Here is a 17,222-nt window from a genome sequence, read left to right on the forward strand (position 1 = left end):
AGCTGCTGGTTCCACCTCTGAGACCAGCAGCTATCTCTAAAACAAAGCCCTCAAGTGAGGGAGAGCAGACTCTGCATGCATGGAAGCCTTCTATTCATTTATATGGTAGTGCTTGGCTATTTTTGAAAGTCCCATAAAAACGAATGGGAAGTGCACTGCACAAGCACAGCCATCCCTCCGTTCACTTCGATGGGGATGACTCTAGCAATCTGCTATTTTCGGGAGTCCATGCATGTGCGGTCTGCTCTTCTTCACATTATGAGCTCCCTTTTAGAGGTGGGACCTGCAGCTATCAGACATTGGTGGCATATCCTAGCTATATGCCACCAATGTTCGAGATGACATAACCCCTTTAATATCCTCTTAGGTGGTACTGCTTGGGAATTGAAGACTAGCTGACAGATTCTCCCACATAGATTTCAGCTGATCAGTTTATGGTTGGTGAGCTCTTCTAAGAAAGGGTCCACACAAACAAATCAAGGCAAACATCTGCAATTTGACAGTAAAATCTGAACCCACTCTATGGGTGTAAAATGTAATGCCTTCCATATGTTGCCATAAAATGGACATAGTGGAAACAGAAGAGAAACCGTTACAAAAGTGAAGACACCTTTTGCAAGATTCTAACTACAAAGTCAACGTTACTCATTGCAACACTACACACAGCACGCTCTGGTTTTCCTCATGTGGAATAAAAAGAAAAGGAAATAAAATATAGAGATGAATACAGACATAAATATGAATATAAGACTATGCATATTCATATTTAGCACTGCATTTCATCTGCGTTGAAACAAGGCCTTAACCGTAGTCCAGAAGACAACCATAGGGTTAGAAAGAATAACAGGAGAAAACAGTAACATTCGGCGTGGGACTGGCTCACCAGAGTACCAGGGCATCCTCCGGTGGGCCCGATCTCTGATACTATTATGGGCCCCAAAGATAGAGGGGGAAAATACCCACCTGGCTGCCTTTGGAGCTAATCACTTGCCACTAGGGTCTACTCCTGTGATTCAAAACCCATTAGTGTGCCTTCACATGCAGCAGTTTTTGTTGCAGAAATTTCGGCAACTGAAAATGAGCTCCATTTACCTGAATGGGATTTACAGAAATCTATGTGCTTGTCATCAAAGCAATGCTATTTAGTGAAACAAAATCAGCCATGTGTGAAGGCACCCTAAACATTATTGATGATAGAGGGGTAGGCCTCGAACATTTCCTCTGGTGGGCCTCAGGAACCCTAGTCTGATGCTGGTTACATTCATGCTTTATGACATTGCTGCATTGCATTGATACACAGCAGAAAGCAGTTATAAGATACAGTTACTCTGTGAATGCGGTTTACATGAATTTTGGGTGAGGTTATACTATACAAGCTTTTCTCTTGCGATACTCTCCTGGATGACATATTTGTATTGACTAAGGCTCCACGCATAGTCCAGCACTCATGTAATTGATCTTCAACATAACGATGATTTTATAAGCCGCTGATTACACAATTGTCCTAAATCTAGTGGAACAATCCACTCACAGGGACAAATCCGAATTGAGCTGCCTTTCAGCAAATCCTACCTGACCAGTATTTCTCAACATCTCCACTGCTTGCTTATGAGTGGCGCCCTCCAGACTGGTTCCATTTACAGACAGCACCCGGTCACCTTGGTTAGAGACAAACCGTTGTAATAATCCAACAATTACATAGATAACAAATGTATAAATTAATACCTTGAACTGAGTTAATGGTTTGTTTGAGGATTAAGGAAAAAAATGTAAGGTCAAGAGCTTCACCAAGCAACAAACTGGAGACAGAAGACAATTAGGCTCCATTCAGACGTCTGTAGAATGTGTCCAAACCCGGTTCCCAATTATCCAGAACGGGGGCGGACCCATTCATTCTTTATGGGGCAGGAATTGATGTGGACAGCACTTCCGGTCCGCGGTTTCGGAAAAAAATAGAACATGTCCTATTCTTGTCCGCAATAGCGGACAATAATAGGCAGTTCCATGGGGGATGCCGGCTGGGTGTATTGCTTATCCGCAATACACTACAGACGTGTGAATGGACCCTTATGCTGAATGGAAGATGGCTGACTTGTCTGCAGTAGATCAGTACAATAGTTGAACTTTTTGGGGCACATTTATTAAGGGTACTTTCACACTTGCGTTAAAGTTTTCTGGTATTGAGTTCCGTCACAGGGGCTCATTACCAGAAAAAAAAAATTGTGTCTAGTGTTAGTTCCTGATCAAATCAAGGCCAGAAATACATGGGAATTCTATCATAGAAGGACTTCTCAACATCACATTAGTGGTTCCCAGAAACTGATCAATGCAGTCCTAGAACATTAACCTAATCCTACCTAGCCCTAGTAAATTATTACTATTAAGCTCATTTTGCCCTAGCAGAAGTAGTCACGTGGATGGTCCTGAAATGTCCCCTTTTTGAAATTTGAGGGGAAAGTATAGAACGGTGTCTGGATACAGAAGGAGGAGAGATGAAATTGTGAAACATAAAATCTGGAACAATACCTTTTTGTATCCTGCCATCAGCTTCTGCTGCTCCTTTTGGTATTACTGCTTTCACATAGATGCCTCCATGTTTCACGCTGGTATTTACTCCCCCCTAAAAAAAAAAAAAAAAAAAAAAAAAAGTCACATTATCAAATTACATCATAATAAAATTCAAATACAAAAAGTGTTTGGATCTAAGAGGCTTGTAAATCCTCATTTTAACAAACTATTTAGTAGTAAATTAATAATGATCATAATTAATAAAAAAAATATTACCAAGGAAATAAATAAAATACAGCGATTGAGCAACAATGGTTGCAGAAGTAGCAAGGTCGGGAGGGGGGATTCACTGGACTCTAAAAGCTAGCCATATATTTCCAATAACTGGACCCCACAGTTCATGTGTATGCTCGATTCAGCTGAGCATGCATGTGTTTTCAAGCAGGAAGGCGACAGGCACTTCTGACAGCAGCTTAACTCCCTTGGGAACAAAGGATAGGGATGTTAAAATTCAACATGCCCCATCCTTTCCTCCCCAAACATAAGCCGAACATAGCATGTCATATATTGTGGGATGGTCACCCACAATAAAGCTAACTCACTGTACAGATGAATACTATATAAGTACAGTGTATACAGTGTGATGTATAACTTATATACACTGCTTCCAATTCAAGAGATAATTAGTTGAGTGGCACAGAAACATCAAGGTTTGTCTCCAGTTTACAATAAGGTGAACCTACAGGAGTAAACCTAAAGATCCCCTTACATGGGTCAATAATCAGGGCAATTATTGGGATGGAGGGTTCCTAGGAACAGGAATCTGTTGCCCAGAAACAATGAATGTGTATGGGGACAAGTGATCACTGTAGTGATCGTTGGTCTCCATACAACAGGGTTATTACTGCATGTAAATACAGCTTTTACCTCCTGTAACGAGCAAGCAATTACCGAGAATAAACGGATCATTCCCAATAATTGCCTTCTGTGTCAGCCTGTGTAAAGGGACCTTTAATCATACTATCTTCTGTCTGCCATACAAGTATATGGGAAATATAAACTGATGGCCAGGAGCTTCAGTGAAGTACAGGTATGAAAGGACTGTCTGTGCGACAAAAGACTTTGAACCTACAAGATAGTTGTGCAATGAAAATCTGCAAACAATATCTATCCAAAGACTACAAACACTTGAGCTAGTTGCCACGAAACACACAAGCTCAAACACACACCCACACGAGATGATGAATGTAAAGCACACTGTAGTGCAACATGCTGAACAGGAATAGCAAACGCATAGCAAAGCATGTACAAATGGAATTCCTGGATGATACTCTCACAGTGCAATACCCTAAAAGTATTAGATGCCAAAGAACAGGGATCAGCAACCTCCGTCAGTTGTGAAACTACGACTCCCAATATGCACCCTTGCTTGGCTGTTTTCAGTACTACAATAGAAGTGAATGGAGAATGCTGGGAGTTATAGGTTCACAACAGTTGGCGTTCCAGAGGTTACTGCCCCTGCTGTAGAAGATATTAGACGGATCTAGGACCAATATATTTATATAGTATGTCCCTTGTGGCATATTAACCACTTCCAGACCAGGCCATTTACCCCCTTCCTGACCACGCCTAATTTTGCGAATTGGACATGTGTCACTTTATGTGGTAATTTTTTCTGACACATTGTACGTCATGTTAATTGTAAATTTGTGTCAATATGTTTTACCTTTATATATTAAATAAATCCAAAATTGACCAAAAACTTGAAAAAATTTACTATTTTCCAAATTGAAATTTCTTTGCTTTTAAGACAGATAGTAATTAATTAGCATTCACCACAAGTCTACTTTATGTTTTCATTACAGTGCTTTGAAAAAGTATTCATACCTCTTGAACTTTTCATGTTACACCCACAAACTTAAATGTATTTTATTGGGATTTTTTATGATAGGCCAACACAAAGTAGCAAGTATGTGTGAAGTGAAAAGAAAACTATAATTGTATTTGCAAAATTTTTAATAAAAATATGAAAAGCGTGGTTTGTATTTGTATTCAGTCCCCTGTACTCTGATAACCCTAAATAAAATCCAATGTGACCAATTGCCTTCAGAAGTAATCTAACTAGTAAATAGAGTCCACCTGTATGTAATTTATTCTCAGTATAACTACAGCTATTCTGTGAAGGCCTCAGAGGTTTGTTAGTAAACATTATTGATCAAACAGCATCATGAAACACACCAGACGGGTCAAGGATAAAGTTGTGGAGAAGTATAAAACAGAGTTAGGTTAGGCTACTTTGACACTTGCGTTCAGAGCGGATCCGTCTGAGAGCTGCAAGCAGCGTTCAGGTGTCCGCCTGCTGAGCGGAGCAGAGGCTGAACGCCGCCAGACTGATGCATTCTGAGCGGATCCGCGTCCACTCAGAATGCATTAGGGCTGGACGGATGCGTTCGGGGCCGCTTGTGAGCCCCTTCAAACGGAGCTCACAAGCGGACACCCGAACGCTAGTGTGAAAGTAGCCTTATATGAAAATATCCCAAGCTCCAAACATTTTAGAAGCAATTTTTTTAAACTTTAAGAACCAATTCAGTTCCGAGTCATTTTGAGAAGCTTTCACAATAGAAACTAGGCTTGCGCCAAAAGATGTTAAAAGAATTTGGGGATCATCATGACGGGATAACTTTAGTCTGCAATTTATATAGTTTTTTCATGTTTTACTACTTTTGCATAATAAAATAACTGCTAATGTAGTTATCTGAGGACTTGTCTTTTGCAGGACAGACTATTTTTTATTGGTAACATTTTGGGGTACATAAGACTTTGATGACTTGATATTATGTTTTTTTAGGAGCTGAGGTGAAAAAAAAAAAAAAAAGAAGCTGTTTTGGCATAATTTGTATAAGGCGTTCACATGATGGGGTAGATCATGTGATATTTTATAGAGCTGGTCGTTACGGATGCTGCGATACCAAATATGTCCATTTTAAAGTTTAACACAATAAGTGCATTTTTGAAAAAACGAACTTGTTTTTGTTTTGCCATTCTCTTAGAGCCATATTTAGTTTTATTTTTTTGAAGATGGTCTTGTGTAAGGGCTAGTTTTTTGCAGGATGTGGTGAAGTTTTCATAGGTGACAAAAAATAGCTGTTTTGACATAATTAAAATCATATTTTTTTTACAGCATTCTGCTGATGGGTTAGATTATGTGATATTTTTTAGAGCCGGATGCAGCGATACCAAATATTTTTTTTGTATTTTTTATCATTTTTAAATGACTTAATTGGGGAAAAGGGCACTTTTTACACCTGAAAAATACTTTTTTACTTTTATAACACTTTTTTATTTTTATTTTTTACTCTTATTTTACACTTTGTGCCTCCCATAAGGTCATACAAGACCTTTGGGGGGACATTAACATTGTATCCTGAGCTAACATGTAACATGTTGTATCCTGAGCTAAAAGAGGCAAGAGAGCCAAGACCCTTTCTCATAAAAGTCTGCATCTTGTAGATCATACACCGTCTAGATCTATTCTTGCAAAAGTTATTTATCTAAGGCTGGCAAGATATATGCAATACCCATCGGCTTACCCACCCCATACACATGCATGCTTGGCAGAATGTCTTCTGAATAGGGAGAGGGGAGGAAGCAGCTATTAGACATCTCTGGTGGTGGTTTATCTGTCCAAGAACAATAGGATCAAGCAAGTTGAAAACCAACTGCACAACCCTTATCTCTCCCGACATCTGCATCATATACACCAGCCCAAAATTGGCTTAAATGATATACATCTAACGTGTATGGCCAGCTTAAAAAGTTAATATCTAATAGCCATACCTTAAATAAGTCAGTACTACAGAAATAATTGATGCTCCATGACCCTATTTAGCAAGGAGTGGTAAAAAAGTTTACTTTTTGGCAATTACTACACTTCAAATATTTCATAATAAAACATAAAGACGCTGCATGCAGGACAAAAACGAAGGAGAAAAACCGCAAAAACCTTGTCAAACAGTACCGTGACACTTATCCCCAAACTGTCATCTTTCTTGGCCAACACAACTGTGAAGACATCTCCTGGTTTAAGAGGTGTAGGTGAAAGCTTGCCTATTGTTGGTGATGAGCTTTCCAAAGACTGTTCCTTTATAAAATATAAAACAAATAATATGCAAAATCCATGAGACACGTACATTTTCAGAGGATACAACCTTAAAAGGACACTTCTATTAGAAAAGGGTATTTTTTAAGACAATATTTATAGAAAAAATATTTTTTAAGACAATATTTATAGAAAAAATATTTTTTAAGACAATATTTATAGAAAAAATATTTTTTAAGAATGTGTGCCCATTTTCTTTTGTCAGCACTAGGCAATCAATAATTAAATGCAAAATATTGTCATCTATATCAGAATCTGAGAGATAAATGAGAAAGCAAAGTAAGTAAGTCTCTGCTGCACAGGGAAGGGTTTATCTGCAAGGTAATCCTCATCAGAATAATAGGTGGAGAATCAAAGTGACTGACAGAATGACAGCTCTACTGTTCTGTAGGCCTAGATAAACATGCAAACAGAGGAGTAGTGCATTATAAAATTAATATAGCAATGTGAGAATTGCAAAAGCACAAATTAAGGTTGTAAGTACTGGTAAGGTACTGTTCACACTACCGTTTTGGCTTCTGCATCTCTGTCATATCCATCACCACTGGTGCCTGATGGACCTCACTAACCTATAATGGGGTCTTTCAGAACTCTTTCCAACATATAGATACATAGATAGATAGATAGATAGATAGATAGATAGATAGAAAACCTTCTTTATTGTATGCTGCTCCTGGCTATTAGAATATGTAGCTTCATCCATGTCAGAGTCCCCTCTATCAGAATAGTCTGTAGAATCAGTGAGTCCTGGACTTTTCCCCTTTTCTTTAAGACAGTCTGACTGAGTTTTTCTCTTGTCACTAACTTTAGCACTGACTGATGGAGAGTTCTTGGCAGAAGCTGACAAAGATGTGGTCTGATCCTTTGACAGGTTCCTCATGAGACCACAGATGTGACTGTTAGAAAGGCTTGCACTCTCTGTCCGTGAATCTTGAGAGCTTAAGCTTCCTTCTCGTTTTCCCGCAGAAATTCCAGAAGAGCTTCCAGAGAAAAGTCTTGTTTTTCCAGGCAAACTTTTATGTTCATCACATGAAGATTCTGCTTCATTATCTTTACAAGACCTATTGTATTGATGTTCTATAAAATAACAGGTATAATGTATTTTTAATAGAGTTTGATGAATATTGCTTAGAAAAAAGAGAAACAAAAATCAATTTTTTTAACCACTTGACCAATGACAGATATATCTGTCTCAAGCAGGTTCTAGTTCCCATCTCGTGGGCACTGCCCAATGTCCCCTTGAGATCACGGCAGGAGCTCAGGTGTAATACACAGACAGGCTTCCACCACAACTGCTAGGATCATTACTAGCAGCAATCCCAACAGTTAAGTGTACTTTCACACTGGAACTGCCAGATCTGTCAAAACGTATGCAAACTGATGGACCTCAATGCTGGAAAAGAATAACGCTAGTGTGAAAGTACCATTAACCCCTTAGATGCTGCAGACAGTAGTGACAGGGAGAGGGGACTTCCTGCCGAGACTGATAACTGTTACTAGATGCACAGTTTCCATATGCCATGTTGTATGGACACCTCACTGAACTGTAATCATGTACATGTCATCATGTACTATAAGTAGAGAAAATTAAGCACTGAAATACAGGTTACCGAGCTACACTATGGAAGTACTATGCCCAGCAGCACTAGGGTGGTGGTGTCATGTAACATTGCTGAAGAGGGCCTCTTCCTCACTTAAAAAGGGGGTTTCGTATTAGGACTGTTAGTTTAAACAGAACTTATGTAACTGGTCCAAATAACTCAATGGAAGCACAAGAAGGAAAGAGCAAACAACACTTTACCTTTGGGAAGTTTTTCTTTTGGTTGAGACACAAGAAGTGTGACATCCTCAGAAGAGTTTTGAAGGATGTCTAGTGCCATCTGCTTGCTCACCCCCTCTAGACTTACACTGTTCACGGATATAAGGCGATCCCCTACACAGAACAAGGAGAGAGCGTTTGCTACATTTACAAATGGGAATACAAGATAGAAAGACAGGTAGATAGACATAAAGATCGACAAAGATAGATAGATAGATACACAAAGATAATTAGATAGATGATGGACAGATACGGGGAGCATGTGCCTCATGTGCTGGATGCCAGGGGAGGCCCAAACAAGCCACATTGTCATGGCCATTATTTAGATAGAGTGAGAGCAGTAGATAAATAGAACAATCGATATATAGATATTTAACATTTGTTTCATCTTCTAATATAGTATAGTGTGTTTTCTTATACAGTGTGGAGGGCAGACAAAAACTTTCTTAATTCTCCAGAAATTTAGACTAGTGCATCATCATTTTTCTTACCTGGTTTTAAGCATCCATCTAGGTCAGCTGGCCCCCCTGGTGTTATTGAGCTTATAAATATTCCTAGGTCTAGTTTTCCTGTTGTCTCTCCACCCATGATCTGGAACCCTTCAGAAATTGAAAACCGTAGTAATGAACATCCAACAGATAAGTAGTGTCTGGCACATGACCTTTGCCGTCTTGCGGTCCGCAAACCGTGGATCCACAAGATACGTACTTTCCTCGGTCCCTATCATAGAAATGCCTATTCTTGTCGGCAAAACAGACAAGAATAGGACATGTTAAATGATTTGCGGAACAACTGTACCGATATGGACAGCATGTGGATGACATCTGTGAGCTGTCTGCATTTTTTGCGGCCCCATTGAAATGAAAGAGATCCAAAATACGGTCGTGTGCATGAAGCCCAAGACTGGAGTAACATTTACGCAGATTACCTATTGCCGCCTAAAGCTGGCCATACGCATCAGATATGCCGTGTTTCTGCTGAACCCACTAATTTCAGCAGGATCAACTGACTAATTTTTATGGGGGCTTCCCAACTCTCCCCCAAAGGTAGATGTCGGGAGAGAGAAGGGTCAGCCCTATTTATTTTCAATATTTTTGTTGTCGTAGTCACCCACTAACAGTGTCTGATAGCGTCTTTCTCCCCTCCATCATTCATAAGACTTGTATGCTTGGCCAAAAGATAGCTGTTATGTGTATGGCCAGCTTAAAGCAAATCTGTCACCATGATAAACCCTATTAAACCAGGCATACAGCCTGCTAGGATTGATCCTGATAAATCAAGAGAGGCCTGTATCGCTGCAATCTGATGTATGGCTGTAGCAAAATTTTTACTTTTATTTTTAAGGTGTGCGGAGCTTAGCCATTTGGAGCACCGCTTTACCACCTCCTCTCCCCCATAAACATACCCCCTCAATGTCTAATTGACAAGACCAGGAAACCTCACTGTTCAGATATTATTTATTATTCAAGCACCATTTATTCCATGGCACTGTACATATGAAAAGGGGTATACATACATAATACAAACAAATGCAATAAGCATGAACAAGACGAGTTATAAACTGGTACAAAAGGAGAGAGGACCCCACCCGTGAGGGCTTACAATCTACAGGATTAGCGCATATGCAGTGGATTTTTGGAGGCTCTCCCCCACTGAGATCTGCACTGTGCAAGTGCCAATGATGGAAGTCTCTTCCCAGAGGAGGACTCTCAGAGGAGGACTTTCCCAGGGAAACTGATAATGTCAGTGCTTGTGCAGCACAGTTCTGAGTGGGTCCAACCTCCTGAGATCAACTGCGCCCAAGTGTGAGATTTCAGGGCCAGGCATCCGAAAAGTGAGGCGCCTGGCCCTGTCAATCAGGCCATGAAGGGGCAGTGGCAACTGGGGAGAGGTGAAGTGGTGCTACAAGGGGCTAGACCAGCCCCTTGGTGCCTCGGGCACCTCATCGGCATAAGAATATATATAAAATTTTTGTTGCAATCATACATCAGATCGCTTCAATCGAGAGCTCTTTTGATTCACCATGATCATCCTTACAAGGCAGTATGCCTGGTTTAATAGGGTTAATCATGGTGACAGATGCTCTTTAAGAATTAGACCAGGGATCAACAACCTCTGGCACTCCAGCTGTTCTGAAACCATAACTCCCAGAGTGCTCCATTCACTTATATCGGAGTTAGAACAGCCGAGCATGTTTGCATGCTGGGAGTTGTAGTTTCAAAGCAGTTGAGTACTCGCTACTCCTGAAAACCTCGACAAAAAGGTATACTCCTAAAAAGCTCAAAGAATTTCCTGCTCTACCCAACCCCACTTAGTGCTGTCAACAGTTTAACAAGGTCAAAACTGCTGACAGACTCCCTCGGGGAAAGGGAAGGATCATCTGGTGATTACTACAACTACTTCTTTCTTGCCAGCTTAAACTAAAATTAAGGAACATCACCAAAAATGTAACTGTTCCTAATGTACTGATGAAATAGCCACAGCAATAAAAGCTGAAGAGTAATATTTTATCAACTGATGTAACCACTCTATTTTCAGTCAATGTCCTAATGCGGCCTTCCAAGTGATCAATATCTAATTATCCAGATAAGATACTGCACAATTGATTTTCAAAGTAATATGTATAAACTTACCAAGGTCATATTTGGGATCTTTCTTTAACTTCACCAGATTTATCTCTCTTTCAGGGGTAGATCCAGACATTTTGTTCTGCACAATTTCTAATGAAGAACAATAAATTTATTTAAAAAATGAATAAGAAACGGCATAGGAGATATGTGTCTTTATTGCTAGGGGTTCATCTGCAGGCACCCACACCAATGATGAAAACAGGAGTCCCACATCCCCCTGTATGAAAGGAGTGATGGTGGAACATATACACTATGCTCCACTCATCTTTGTAAGGTTTCTAGAGAAAGCCAAAGCAATCTTCAGCAGTCTTAGAGATGAATGGAGTGGCAGCTCGCTGCTGCATTTATAAAGAGGGGGCCTTCTTAAGATCAGTGGGGTTCCAGCAGCTGTCACTGGTTTTTATGTATGAAGTCATTTTCCTACACCATTCTTCCCCCTCAGACCTACCGTACTAGGGAATACAAATTCTAACTTATGTAAGAAAATAACTAAACTAATGAAACCACAACTGGCATACTTGGCTGTGCACCATGGCATTGAAATGTGTGTCTTTTGACAGTCTCACGCTTGTCATTGACGTATCACAACAACTCCTATATAAAGAAGTTCCTTCACCACTGAAAAGCCCTCAAACTGTTTAATGTTCTTTCAGAAACACCAGAGAACATCCTGATGGGTCTAATTACTTAAACAAAGAAGAATGAGAATAAAAAGAAAAGTTGAAAGTCATTTTGCAAACACTAAGAAATTAATAACTTTCCTTAATTTACCAGTTTTACAGGCTAGGGCAGCGCACCCATTAGTGTCGATGAAGTCCCCGGCAACACTGCTAGGGGGTAGCCTCCTCCTAGCCTTACCCATGGAGAGCCCGGTATGTCACCGGATCTCCCCAAAAAATGCTCCGATGCTCATGTCAAAGGGCCTGCCTCAGTGAAAATAGGGATATCTCCAGGTTCAGCTCTGAACCCGGACAGCCCCTTTAATAGGAAATGGAGTAATTAGCAAATTTACAATCACTTTATTTAAAAAATATGCCTGCATCCACCTGCAAAAAGCTGTAAAGTCATGTCCATTAGGGATCTCATTTCCATCTAATTTGCAGTCCACTCCCTGTTGTCAGGCAAGATCTCTGAATGGCTCACAAGTTATTGGGGCATGTCAGAACTAGCTGAGATCCAGAGCCTGATAAAAGAACAGCTCTTACACAGCTTTTGAAGAATATATGAGCCTCCTGTGTGTCTGTAAGTGTGATTTCCCCCTCCTTATCTGGTCTGTGAGTTCTGGAGCAAAAACAAACATAGTGGGAAGTAAGGGAAAGAACATCACAGCAGTACAATGCTGGCAGATTTCACAGAAAGGAGATGCACCCTGCTGAGTGAAATGCATCTAGCTGTGCAGCTGAAACAGGGAATACTACAGCTGAAAGAGACATTAGGGAAGCCCAAAAAAGACCCATTCCTTCACAGTTACGAATGCATGAAGACTAGCAATTTTGCAAACTTTTTTTTTTTAAACTCAGGTATGCTTTAAAGGACTTATTACTGACACAGACTGAAATGATGGGTCACTTTTTGGCCCAGTCACTCTCTTCAAATTAATACTGAGCTGCACCGACGGGTCTTGAGAACTGGAATCCACTCAATGCAATGTATGGTCTTGAGAGTAATCAGATTCATGAGCTCTTGGCTCTCTTGAACCTCCCCTTCCAGAAGCTGACTGACAGCTTTATCTCATCACACATTATAGGAAGAAAGCTGTCAATAATGCATGGGAAGGCAGGGGGAGCTGCTGCTCATGAATACAAGCACTCCAGCCCTCAGGTCCCGCTGGAGCTTCTCACCAGGGATCTTAGGAAAACAGCTGAGCCAAAAAAAGTAAGTGACCAAGCAATTTAATCAGGGTGTCTCTCACTTTATTATGCCGCCTTCAGCTAGGGCAGCATACAACTGTTGACATACTCGCTTTAACAATAGTAAGAGAGCATTAAAATACTGCATATATAGTTATTTATATATGTAATATTTTACTTTATATTGTCCAGCTCAAATTCAGTGGCTGTCAAAATGTTTCTAATAATTAATCTCTCTGGCCTTAATGGGGTTGCCCTGTCAAGACATTCATGGCATATCCACATTTGGGACCTATTTCTATTTCAAGACTGCTGCTCTGCGTGTAATGACTAAGCAGTCATCCTACAAGCTTCTTATCCAAACGCTGGAGTCACACACAGGTTTTAGTGGTGTTTCCCTTCATTTTTGTGGCTAAGTGTTTTTTTTTTTTTTTTTGTTTGCAGTAAAAGAGTCTGCTCCAGATGTTAGCTGAAGGTCTAGGGGGAATACGAAATGCAGAAGGCAAGTGTTTTTTTTTTTTTGGCTACTTGTTAATTTAATGACATTTTTTGAAAAATCTAGCTTGCTTTTTTTGTGGCGTGTTAAGAGAAAAAAACACCCAGTTGTAAAAAAAAAATAAAAAAAAAATGCAGCTAAAAAAGCCATAAATATTATATAATGATAAAATATAATACTGGAGGAAATTGTGGTCCTCCACTGAACCATGTGAGTAGCACTCGCTGACTCCTTAAAGTGTTTTTGTATTGACCAGAAGTCAGTTTCTCTATTCTCTCTTGTAAGACCCAGACTCTGGTCCACACATAAGAGGTTGCAGGTTTCAGCAAGTCTGACTGCCGAACTTGTAGATTAGGGGAGGATGGAGCTTGAATCGAGAAGCCACCAGTAAGTAGACTACCTACCCTACTATTTACATCATGTAACTTAGTAATGGACCAAAGAATAACATATTTTTCGTGGGAGTGTTTATTTAAATAAAGTGCATACACAAGCAATGGGCTGAGTTACTCTTCCATTAATATGCCTTAAAGTAAGTTGAACAATGACTGGAATCAATGCTAAGAATGTGGGCACTGAAGAATAATTACTCAGAGTGAACTTTCTGCAGTTGATCTATGGATTTCCAAGACAAAGATGGAAGTCATTAGGATAAAAAAAAAGAAAATCAGATCTGTGTTACATCAGTGATTGAAAGGTGTTGTAGAGGAACTGCTCAGCAAAACATACCCACAAGAATGTTAACAACCGCACAGCGAGCATTTCCTATTCCAGAGGGACTCTAAGAATCACCTCCAGAACTTTCTCTTCATATATCTTTACATTGAAATTTTACAACAAGTGATCCTTCCCACACAACTGGTTGACAGACAAACATATCTTTCTGGTCTGCGAACCTAAAATATAAACTACCGAAAATGTTGTTGCTATTACATACAGAATACATACATACAATTGCTTTTAATAGTAGTCTTATGGGGGAGGGGGGGGGGACATAATCTCTAGGAAAATGGCCAATATGCATAATACTAAACAAATATCACAGGAAATCTGGTCTGGAAACAGGGGTATAACAATTGCAATTGTAGAGGGTGCGATGGGTCTGGGAGAGGTAGGGAGCCTGAGACAAAACACATTTAGAGGACGCTGGAAACAGTACCATCATCTCATTCATACTCCCAGGCACAACTACTTCAGTTAGTGGTGATTGTTGGTGGCTGTCACTGCTCAATTCCTACACTGTTTAGCAGCTTCAAATGGGAGTCAAACACAAGAATATGTTCCTTGCATTGCAGCTGGCTAAACATCAAAACAGCAAAGTCTAGTGGCTGAACAGGGGCTGAAGGTATCTCCTCAGCTGGATCTTTGATAATGTACCCACCCAACTAACAGCTAAACCAGCTTCTGCTCTTCTGGGAGGGCTTTTTACAAATTTATTGTGAGAATTTATGCCGACTTATCCAGAAGAGCATTCATGAGGTTAGACACTGATGTTGGACGAGAGGGGGCCTGGCTTACAACTTTTGTTCTAGTTCATCCCAAAGGTCTTCAGTGGGGTTCAGTTCAGGGCTCTATGTGGGAATGTCAAATTCGTCCACACCAAACTCACTCAGCCGTGCCTTTATGGACCTTGTTTTATGCACTGGGGCACAGAAAAAGGCCTTCCCCAAACTGTCCACACAAAGGTGGAAGCATACAATTGTCCAAAATGTCTCGGTATGCTGAAGCATTAAGATTTTCCTTCTTGAGAACTAAGAAGCCTAGGCCAACCCCTGAAAAATAACCCCATAACATTATCCCTTCTGCACCAAAATTTACAGTTGGCAAAATAAAATCAAGCAGGTAACATTCTGGCATTCACCGAAACCCAGACCTTATTAGTAAATAGAGTCCACCTGTGTGTGATTTATTCTCAGTATAACGACAGCTGTTCTGTGAAGGCCTCAGAGTTGTGTTAGTGAACATTAGTGATCAAGCAGCATCATGGAAACCGAGGAACACACCAGACAGATGAGGGATAAAGTTGTGGAGAAGAGTAGAGTAAAGCAGGGTTAGGTTATAAAAAAAATCTCAAGCTCTGAACATCTCACGGAGCACTGTTCAATCAATCATCCAAAAATGGAAGGACTATAGCACAACTGCAAACCTACCAAGACAAGGCCGTCCCACCTAAACTGGTATCCCAGGCAAGAAGAGCACTAATTAGAGAAGTAGCCATGAGGCCCATGGTCACTCTGGAGGAGCTGCAGAAATCCACAGCTCAGATGGGAGAATCTGTCCACAGGACAACTATTATTCATGTTCTTCACAAATCTGGCCTTTATGGAGGAGTGGCAAGAAGAAAGTCATTTCTGAAAGCAATCCATAAGAAGTCCCATATGCAGTTTGCAACAAGCCATGTAGGGGACACAGCAAACGTGTGGAAGAAGGTGATCTGGTCAGATGAAACCAAAGTTAAACTTTTTGGCCTAAATGCAAAACACTGTGTAAAGGAAAACTAACACTGCACATCACTCTGAACACACCATGTGAAACTTAGTGGTGGCAGCATCATGCTGTGGGGATGCTTTTCTTCAGCAGGGACAAAGAAGCTTATCTAGGGTTGGGCGATATCAAAAATATTCCCACGATAATGATATTAAGAAATTTATCGCAATAACGATCTATATCGCAATAAATACCCATTCAGAAGAAAAAAAACACTTTGGGCCACAAGGAGACGTTATACTGTATGGGTCAGCCACAAATAGACATATTACTGTATGGGGGCAGCCACAAGGAGACGTTATAATATATGGGGCAGCCACAAGGAGACGTTATACTGTATGTGGGAAGCCACAAGGAGATGTTATACTGTATGGGGCACCCACAAGGAGACATTATACTGTATGGGGCACTGGGGCAGCCAAAAGGAGACATTATACTGTATGGGGCACTGGGGCAGCCACAAGGAGACATTATACTATATGGGGCACTGGGGCAGCCACAAGGAGATGTTATACTGTATGGGGCAGCCACAATGAGACATACTGTATGGGGCACTAGGGCAGCCATAAGGAGATGTTATACTGTATGGGGAGGTGGGCCACAAGGAGACAGCATACTGTATGGGGCAGTGTGTGGTAGTGTAGGGACGCCTCTTACGATCCATGTAACTGGGGTAAGATCCTATTAGGATAATTTGTGGTGGAAGTCTTCTTTGGGAGATTTTCAAGAAGAGGACAGGGCTCCACATTCTGTAGTGCGGTCACTCTCCACCCCCCAAATAGCAGTACATGAGGAAGCTGACTTCAAATATGAAGTTCTCCTACCCCTATAAATCACCCCCATGGACAGTGACTGCAGTCATTACCTGAAGGAGTAGTGAAAAAGCCAGGGGTTATGTTAGCAGTCAGTAGTGGGCTGTCGGTCACAAAGGGCGACGCAGCTGAAAACACAGAAAACACCATTAATGTAAACCATCAGTCTACCGGAGCCCAGTACACACAATATATACAGATATACACGTCATGTATGTACACAGTGACATCTCTATTTATATGCGTATCACATCACAGGTGGACAACCTGTGACACTGGAGTGAAGACACATAATAATGTTTGTACAAAGTCTTGGTAATGCTGCAGCAGATGGCAGCAAGATCACTTACTGCTTTATATGTTAGCTGCCCCGTGGGTCAGAGTAAAGTCTATTTGTTAGGTCCCACCGAGTTCTAGTCATATGCGTCACTCAAACTACTGCACTGACAAGAGGCGGAGGA

At 40.7% G+C, this 17,222-nt stretch overlaps 1 protein-coding gene across 8 annotated transcripts in view; it reads right to left on the bottom strand.

The window, feature by feature from the left end:
• Positions 1–17,222, bottom strand: part of PTPN13 (protein tyrosine phosphatase non-receptor type 13) — a 192,425-nt gene that overhangs the window by 45,897 nt on the left and 129,306 nt on the right. For 5 of the 8 annotated variants that reach the window (XM_044303829.1, XM_044303821.1, XM_044303805.1 and 2 more), the window contains 8 exons: positions 16,815–16,889; positions 11,120–11,206; positions 8,978–9,085; positions 8,469–8,600; positions 7,320–7,744; positions 6,512–6,649; positions 2,527–2,620; positions 1,573–1,658 (listed from right to left, as the gene is read on the bottom strand). In XM_044303829.1, coding sequence (XP_044159764.1) covers positions 1,573–1,658; positions 2,527–2,620; positions 6,512–6,649; positions 7,320–7,744; positions 8,469–8,600; positions 8,978–9,085; positions 11,120–11,206; positions 16,815–16,889 — 1,145 coding nt within the window. The remainder of the gene's footprint in view (positions 1–1,572; positions 1,659–2,526; positions 2,621–6,511; positions 6,650–7,319; positions 7,745–8,468; positions 8,601–8,977; positions 9,086–11,119; positions 11,207–16,814; positions 16,890–17,222) is intronic. The other 3 variants (XM_044303787.1, XM_044303838.1, XM_044303796.1) reach the window with 3 other exon arrangements.

This window comes from Bufo gargarizans, chromosome 1, assembly GCF_014858855.1.
Source record: "Bufo gargarizans isolate SCDJY-AF-19 chromosome 1, ASM1485885v1, whole genome shotgun sequence".
Lineage (NCBI taxonomy): Eukaryota > Metazoa > Chordata > Amphibia > Anura > Bufonidae > Bufo > Bufo gargarizans.